Source organism: Pantherophis guttatus, chromosome 2 (genome assembly GCF_059756535.1).
Source record: "Pantherophis guttatus breed Tessera chromosome 2, ASM5975653v1, whole genome shotgun sequence".
NCBI classification, from domain to species: domain Eukaryota; kingdom Metazoa; phylum Chordata; class Lepidosauria; order Squamata; family Colubridae; genus Pantherophis; species Pantherophis guttatus.
The window spans coordinates 260,299,162-260,308,206 of NC_142064.1; the positions used below are offsets into that span (position 1 = coordinate 260,299,162).

General features: G+C 43.1%; 1 protein-coding gene across 1 annotated transcript; it reads left to right on the top strand.

Moving 5' to 3' along the window:
- The first annotated feature begins 798 nt into the window (after positions 1–798).
- Positions 799–8,748, top strand: LOC148115675 (zinc finger protein RFP-like). Its single transcript, XM_087888167.1, has 7 exons — positions 799–1,212; positions 2,292–2,387; positions 2,969–3,199; positions 3,848–3,870; positions 5,449–5,567; positions 6,763–6,795; positions 7,958–8,748. Exons 1-7 carry the CDS (start codon positions 799–801, stop codon positions 8,470–8,472), a joined length of 1,431 nt encoding a protein of 476 aa, XP_087744293.1. The 3' UTR covers positions 8,473–8,748.
- The last annotated feature ends 297 nt before the right edge of the window (positions 8,749–9,045 follow it).

Below are 9,045 nucleotides of genomic sequence, written 5' to 3' on the forward strand. Positions count from 1 at the left end.
TTGTACGTGTATACACAGTATACCCATGCAACGAAATTCACTTGACACCCAAAGACCAGGTCCAACACACATAACAATCCCCAAACACCCACCCACCCCAAATTCCCCACCCCTAAACCACCCAAACATCCACACAACAGGCCAAGTAATGCTGTCCAACAGCTCACTGATGGTGGCCCTTTAGTTCATTTATGCAATTATAGCTCTGGGATAAAAACTATTCAGAAAACGTGAATGGTCAATCAATCACTCAATCATTCAAAATAGAGCTGGACGGGACCTTGAGGTCATCTAGCGCAGCCCGTTGCTCAAGCAGGAGACCTGATGTCATTTCAAGCCTACAAGTGACAGTCACAAAGAGGCCATGGTTCCCCACCTCTCCTTTAGCAGAACTTTGGATCAATAATTGATCGGGGGGGAGGGGATCCCAAGAATGTTGGCTTCTCCCCAGTTTTTTAAACTTTTTTTTTCTCTTTAACAGGATGCTAGGATTAATTGCAATTGATCCGTGGTTCGTCCCAGGGATGGTTGCTTCTCTCCAGTTTTTAAAACAATTTTCCCTTTAAAGAGCTGGTTGGGCCAAGAATAACTGATCGGGGCTCCGTCCTGGGAATTTTTGCTTCTCCCCAAATTGTTCTTTTTAAAATACCGCAGTTCTTTTTTAAGAAGCCAGCGAAGCTGAGCACAAGAGAAAGAACAATTCATTTCGGTTTCCCGCCTAGGCAGAGCCGAAAAGCGGTCACCTGATTCCCAGGGAAAGGCGCGAAAGCCACTTTCTCTTTCCTTTTGGAGGCGGAGATGGCGGCAGAAGCGCCCTTGCAGGATTTGGTGGGAGAAGCCACCTGCTCCATCTGCCTGGACTATTTCCAGGACCCCCTGCTCATCCCGAAATGCGGCCACAACTTCTGCCGGGGCTGCCTGACCCACAGTTGGGGGACGTCGAAATCAAAGGCTTCCTGCCCCCAATGCAGACAGACCTTCGCGCCCCGCAGCCTCCTCCCCAACAGGCAGCTGGCGCGGCTGGTGGAAGTGGCCGGGCGATGCGGAGGTCCTTGGGGCGAGGAAGGAGGGAGCCTCTGCCCGAAGCACCGGGAGCCCCTCAAGCTCTTCTGTAAGCACCACCAGACCCTCATCTGCGTGGTCTGCGACCGATCCAAAGAGCACAAGGGCCACTGGGTGATCCCAGCGGAGGAGGCTTTCCAGGAATACCAGGTAGGAGTCAGCCAGGAGGAATCGCTGCGGAGGGGCATCCAGATCCTTGGTCTTCCTGGCAATCTTTAGATCACTTTACTTGCTTCCTCTGTTGTCGGCAAACTGGGTTTAGCCTGGCGCAGATGCCAGTGAGAACCAGACTGGAGAGGCGGTTCAAGGGGCTTTTATTGAAGTACTTCTCAGCAGCTAAAGGAGCCAAGACCCCAAACCATATACAAATTTTATACATTAAGGAAGCTAATCACTCATTGGTTCCTTCACACTTCACTTTTTTTATATTTTTTATTTTTTTGGAATAGTAGTGTCCCACCCACCATTCCTTCCTGGTCTTATTATACACTCATCTGCAGCTTTCTGCCTTGGCCATTCCTTTAACAAACTTCCCCAATTCCAACCTGAGACCTTCACCTTCTGCTTTATCCTCTGAGACTGCAATTTTCTGAAGACTGATTTACCATAATTCTCGGCTTAAAACCATTCATTTCATGAATGTTCAAAGTTACAACGCTAATGAAAAAAGTGATTTATGACCGTTTTCACACTTATGACCATTGCAGCATCCCTGTGGTCACTGATCAAAATTGGGACGTTTGGCAACCAGCATGTATTTATGACGGTTACAGTGTCCCTGTCTTGCTTAGCAACGGAAATGGCCTGTAGGGAGAAATAGGCTCCCTTTGCCAGCTCCCTTTCCACATTTCCTCTAGAGCAAAATTGTCATGGATTCCTTCAAAATCTTGAGTGCAGACCCAGAAAAACACTCCTGCTGGATCAGCCCAAATGTTCATTTCTCAGTGATGCTTCTGGGATGACTGCAGCCAGGAGACTCAGGCAGCTCACTTTAATGCCCTTGCAGGTAGTCCTCGACTTAGAACCATTCGTCTAGTGACTGTTTGAAGTTACAATGACAATGGAAAAAGTGATATGTTTTTCACCCTTCTGATAATTGCAGCATTCCGTGGTCCCATGATAAAAAATTTGGACGCTTGGCAACTGGTTGAATATATCTTCTAACTAGGTCGTCCCTCCGATGTGATTGTTTACCGAAAAGAAACTCAAAACTTGTATTTTTTCTTCAGATCCAGGTTGAGGATTGCCTGAAGGCTCAAAAGGAGCAGAAAGTAAGAATATCTACATACAAAAGGGACACAGAAAAAACAGTGCAGGAGAGGCTTGTAAGTATTGATCCAAGGGTGAGGAGTTTCTGAGCTAATAGGAAGGAGAACCCCATCCGCCATCTTTGATAATAGGCAGCCTGTTTGTAAGTACAAGTTCTGACTTAAATGAAATTCAAGCTAAAGACGGTGTTAGGGCACAGAACTTGGTCTTAACCTGGGGACTTAGATGTCACCATTGGCTGAATGAGTCACAGTTGGATTAAGTGCATCTATCCCATGAGCCGTGTTTTATACAATGGGTTTGGTTGCCATACTAAATTAATGCAAACCATATTTCATCTTATTGAAAAAATTGCAAAATCAAACATTTTTCTGACTCCTTTTTTGAAATCCCTTGATTAGCAAGAAAATTTTCATGAGAGATCATTTAAACTGGAGCCTTTTTTTTTTTTAAAGGAAACCTTTTCCTCCCCTGCGTTTTTTAATATCAAATGGTTTTTTTCTCCCTAGGAAATTCTCTCACCTCACTTTTGGATTCTGCAAGGAATCTGTTTAATTATTATAACAAAATTAAAATAAGTAAAATAATTAAAATAAAATAAAAGTATGCCTTTTGTCTTATCTCTTTCTTGTTCTAGGATCTCGTCGGAAAAGTGAAAAAAAATGTAGTGGCTGAATTCAGAGAGCTACAACTCTGGTTAGAAGGACAGGAGAAGCTTCTGTTGATTAGAATGGAAGAAACGGAGAAGGATATTATGGCAAGAAAGGAGGAGGGTTTGGCCAAGCACATGGAGGAACTGGGCTCTCTTGACCATCTCATCCAGGAGATAGAAGAGAAGCTTCAGCAGCCAGCCAGCAAACTCTTACAGGTCAGGCAGGAAGTTGGGATCATAGAATCTTAGGGATTCTAAGGGACCTTGGAGGTCTTCTAGTCCAATCCTCTCTCTATGTTAGGAGTCCTTATACCATCCTGAAAAAATGGTTGTCCAAACTATTATTGGAAGCCTCCAGTGATGGAGCACACAGAACTCGGGGAGGGAAGTGGCCCACCAAATTTCCCCATGTCTCATTAATCTACAGAGTCAAATGTTCAGTTTCCAGGGCAATTCCTATTGTTTATAATCCACACTACTTTGAAGATCTTCAAAAGGCTCACCAGTTACTCCCAAACAGGCAGAAAGCAAATAGATGTAGAACACAAAACGATAAGACGGCCTTCCAGGTGTTGTTTACCTTTCACTTTCTTTCCCTTCTTTTTATCAGTTCTGGCTTCCTATCAAGGTCTTTTCCAACCATGTAGTACAGGGGTGTCAAACTCCCAAATTGTATATGTAAATACCTCTCTAAAAGATGTGAACAGCTGGGGGGGAAAGCAGTGGGATTTTAAAAAAAGTACTTTATATATATCTTAGAGTCTGGTTGTCCAGGCATTTCACTGATTTATTTTGTAAACGTAAGAATTTAATTTTCTGCTTAGGAAATGGCTCCTTTCAGTGCTTTGTCTCTTTATTTTTTAGGACATTGGAAGCATCATGAAAAGGTAAGTAAATCCACCCGTTTCTTTACAGACTCAGAGATCAGCAGCTCCTCCAGTAGTTTTCCTATTATGGAAAGTTCTGTTTGTATTTAGCAGTATTTTAATGTAAAGACAACGTACTGTATTTCAGGGCTTTTTAGGCATTTCCTCAGACAGCGGGAGTATAATTAGCAATATTTCATATGATCAATAATTGTGGCTGTTTGCACAGTCAGCCAGATATTTAGATTGACTTTGGCATTTTTAGCCACCTATTGAGTCCTTCCCAAGAAGAGACAGAGGTTTTTAAAGTAGCTGTAAGGTCCTGCCTCCACTCCCCAATCAAGAAAGTTCAGACTCTTGAGACAGCAGCATTTCAAAAGGGACCTTTTATTGAAAGGGAGTGATTGCAAGACAAAAGCAAAGCAGATCCCCTTAGGCAATTCTGTTAGGATAAAGGAGTTAGAAACCCCTCCCCTCAGTCAGATGTTGAATGAGCCAATTCACAGGTGTGAAGATCTTGTGAAGAAGGTTATCCTGTCGGTTTTTTGAGACTATTGTAACTGTTTGCTAACAAATAGTCATCAATTGAAGGTTACTTGTAACTGCATTCATCTCTATTCAATTTCATTGCATTACCTTTAATCCATCAAGATCAGTTTGAATGTTATATCCATCTTCTAATTGATTACCTACCTCACACATATTAGTCATCAGCCATTGGGTAGGATACAATTAATTTATTTTGGCAAGAGATTCACAAGACATTTCAACTGAAACTGGGTCGCCATGGTGCCCATATTTGACTAGCTAGCCAGAGAAATGACTGAAGCCTGAGGCCTTGTCAGTCAACAGGAGTGCTGATTTACCACCAGCTTACCAGGTACTTAGGATCCAAGGACAGGGCAACACAAGAAAACGACAATCAATGACTTAATAGCCGGCCATCAACACCCCACTTAACAACTAAAAGCCACACACAACCAAGCACCACATAAATACGATGCATAGAACAGCCCAGTGCACACATTTGTGGACAAGGAGAGAGACGTTCCCTGAGGATGGGTTCCAGCACGAGTCCAAAAGCTCAGAAGACAAATCCTCTGGTGACCAACCCAGACTGGATCCTGTTGCTAGCCAATCCTCAAGCACCATCTGATGGTTTAGAAAGCTTCTTCTATTGGCAGGTTGATAACGGTTGCAGGAACTGAGCATGGTTAGTCTAGTGAAGAGAAGGACCAGGGGAGACATGATAGCAACAGTGTTCCAATATTTGAGGGTCTGTCACAGAGAGAAGGGAGTCAACCTGATTTCCAAAGCACCTGAAGGCCAGATGAAGAATAATGTATTGAAACTGATCAGGGAGGGATTCAACCTAGAAATAAGGAGAAATTTTCTGACTGAGGAGAATGAACCACTGGAAGAGCTTTGCCTTCAGACCTTGTGAAAGCTTCATCACTGGAAGCTTTCAAGAAGAGGCCGGACTGCCATCTGTCAGAAACGGTGTAGGGTCTCCTGTTTGGGGGTGGGTGGGTGAGTGCTGGACTAGATGACCTACAAGGTCCCTTCCAACTCTGTTATTCTGTCATTTTGTCTTGCCAGATATCAGGCAAAGGAAACATATGAGAATCCAGTGGATTTACTTCTAGAGCCGAAGTGGACAATCTGGGATTACATTGATATCACTGTGTTTCTGAACAGTATCATGAAAAAACTGAGAGGTAAAAAACAGCTGCAAATGTTTTACCCTGGATGACATTCTGATCCCGGAACATCCAAGGGAGATTCTGGGTTGCTGTCAGGGGGATCAAAGAGGAATCGATTTCAGGATCAGTGGAAGAGACACCCTCATTTCTCTGGGGAAAGGCCTCGTGTCTTGGCACCAGGAGGGGAAGAGGAGCTTTCTGGTTTCTCCCATTAAAGATGTACTACCTAAAAACGGGAAACATTAGCTACTCATAGCTGACCATTTACAGGTGGCCCTCGACTTACAACACTTCACTTAGTGACCGTTCACAGTTATAATGGCACTGAAAGAAGTGACTTGTAATCGTTTTTCGCATTTATGACCACTGTATCATCCCCACAATCACGTGATTTACATTTGGATGGTTGACAACAGGTTCATATTTATGACAGTTGCAGTGATCATCTTTTGTGACCTCCTGACAAGCAAAGTCAATGGGGAAGCCAGATTCACTTAACAACTGGGTTACCAATTTAACAACTGCAGTCATTCACTTACCAAATTTCTCACTTAGCAACATAAATTCTAGGCTCAATTGGGGGCATAAGACGAGACTACCTGTATTCTTTGTATCCTGAATCTTTGTGCACTGATCACCGGGGAAGTAGAATAAGCTTCCACTGAGTATAATGGAATATATGCAGGTAGTTTTTGACTTATGACCACAGTCGAGCCCAAACTTTCTTTTGCTAAGCAAGGCGCTTGTTAAGTGAGCTGTGCCCCATTTTATGAATTTCCCCCCCACAGTTATTAAGAAAATCACGGCAGTTAAGTGAAGAATGTGGTTGTTAAGCAAATATGGCTTCCTCCATAGACTTTGCTTGTCAAAGCTCCCCAGGAAGCTTGCAGAGGACAATTCCAGGATCCTGGGAGGCTGCAACAGTTCTAAGTGCGAGAACCGGTCATAAATCACTTTTGTCAGTGCCACTGTAACATCACTAAACAAATGGTTGTAAATTGAGAACTACCTGTATATGGAATTTATAGTAGTATATATTTATACCTGATGGGTTATATATAGCCACCAATGACATTGTGGCTTGTAGCTTTCCCTATTCCTTATTTCCTGATCTGAGGCCAAGGAAAGCAAACCAGGGAATCTGAGGGAGGCCCTTCTGTTGCTCCAATTCCAGGGATGAGATGCTGAATTCCTCCCTTTTCTTCCCCAGATACTCTGGAAAGTGGACTTCAACTACAGGAAGGTAAATATGAGTTATAAGAATTGCATTTGCTTGCTATTTTGAGCTCTGAGGCCAGTAACTTTAAGAGAAACATAATAGAGGTAACAAAAAAGAAAAATACAGGATTAGATACCTTAAAGACTATGACGTTCCAGTAAACGTTAAAGAGTTTATGATTTATGAAGTATTACTTGCTATTTATATGTACGCTGTGAGTTGATGTACAGGAGACAAATTCCCTTTGTGTCTGATCACATTTGGCCAAATAAAGTATGCTATTCTATGCTACTCTATCTTGCCCATTATGTATAATTTTGTATACATAATCTAGGAAATTGAAGTCAATCTTGGTGTAGAATGAAAGATCTGGGCAAATGGAAAAATGTGGCCTGGGAGTGAAAGGAACATAGAATTCCTACCAAGCTAATAACATCGTCTTGATTTTACTGCCTGAGTGTAAACTGGTGAGAGACCAGGTCTTTGGGAGCAGAGAAATTGGGTCCTTTGGGTCAAAGCAAATAGCCACGTTGGAGCACTAGGGTTGTCTCCATCTTGTGGGCCATCAGACTGATGAAAGCAGAGGTTTCCTGAGGAAGATTCTCCCCTTTTGTACATGCCTGTGATACCCTGATGCTTGTAGAGAAAAGGGCGGAGCTTCCTCACATCCCATCCTGTGTCCTAAATTACCTCTGGGGGATCCTTCAGACTCAATTCAGTTCAGAATTGAAACATGGCTGCCTCTTGCTCTGCCTGATCTTCTGGATTAATGCTCCAGGCAGAGTCCCTGTTCAACCTGGGCCCTCCCAGCAACTCACTGAAGGCAAAGCCAACCACTCTTCCCTCACAATCCCATTACTCTCACCTGCAAGATGGAAGCTAAAGAGAATTGTGCAGGGAGGCTAGAAAAGGTGGAGCACTATGAAGGGTTTGAAGGACTTGGTCAAGGGTCCACAAATCTTTACCATTGCGAAAGTTGGAGAACCCTGGACCAGGCAATGTTAGGTGTGGTTTAAAAGAACAATGAATCCTCCAGTTCTGGAGTGGGGTGGATGGGGGGCAGGGGACATGTTTGGAAGCTGAACTCCATTCTCACAAGAGGGTTAAACTCTTGGGAGTTGAAGACACAAACCAGGCCTGCAGCTGAAGCTCTTGTTTTTTTCCTTCCTTCCCTTCCCCCATACAGTGAATGTAATTCTCAATCCAAACTCAGCCAATCCTGACCGCCTTAATGTCTCCCAAGATCGAAAAAGTGCCAGAGGAATTAAGCCAGTTAAACGAAAATATTGTGTCTCAGACGGCAAGAGATTTGAAAGACATCCTTATCTCCTTGGCTGTCAGAAGTTCTCAACAGGGAGACATTTCTGGGAAGTTATTGTAGGAGGTACAGCAGGATGGGCTGTAGGGGTTGCCAATAAGCCACTGAAGTTAACAAAAGCTGATGTGCAGACCAGGCGCTGGGAGTTTTGGAAATGGGAAGGGAAATATGTGGCCATGTCTCAGTCCAAAAGCTTTAACCTGGTCCTGGCTGAGGAGCCCACGAGGATCCGCATCTGTCTCAACTGCGAAGGGGGACAAGTGAGTTTTTTTGATGCCAGGACTGCAGCTCTGCTCCATACATTCTCAGACGCTTCCTTGATTGGAGAGACCCTTCTGGCCTCTTTCTGTTTGTTCGAAGGCGCCTGCATGACACTCCCCTAAAAGAAGGGATAACAATAGACAAAAATTTGGAAAAGTCTCTATTTACCAAGCAAGGATCTCTCTAAGCCTTTAAAGCAGAGATTCCTTAGCTTTTTACTACTTCAGCTTCCTTTATTGTTCTATGCCTCCCTGATCAGTCAATCAGTCATTATAAAGGAATAACCTGATCATCATTTCTATTTGTCTGGATAAAAAAAAAGAGGTGTGCTAGGAGCTTTATCGGTGTTAGCATTGTGTGTTCAGATGTATCAGTATTAAAGATACTTTACAACTAAACCTGTCAATCATTATTTTATACGTCTGTGACAGCTCTCCATCCCATTTATGGATCATGCTTGTTTGTTTCATGTTAGTTGCAATCAATGATTGTTTAGGTGTCCATAACTCGGTATATTCTGTAATCTTTCCCTTCTTTTTTTTCTTTCCTTCCCACTTTTTATTCCCTTTTTCTTTTAACACATAATTGTGATAATCCAAAAAACCCTAGCAAATATTACACTCAGTGTAAACTTTATAGCCTCACAGGTTTTTTTTTTTGTTGTTGTTACAAATCCTAGTACTTTTTCTATCTTT

Excerpts from the sequence above, each read along its gene's own strand:
- LOC148115675 (XM_087888167.1), top strand. The coding sequence starts at position 799 with ATGGCGGCAGAAGCGCCCTTGCAGGATTTGGTGGGAGAAGCCACCTGC. Across the intron at positions 3,871-5,448 it reads ATTGGAAGCATCATGAAAAG|ATATCAGGCAAAGGAAACAT; the intron begins GTAAGTAAATCC and ends TTGTCTTGCCAG. Across the intron at positions 5,568-6,762 it reads TATCATGAAAAAACTGAGAG|ATACTCTGGAAAGTGGACTT; the intron begins GTAAAAAACAGC and ends TTTCTTCCCCAG.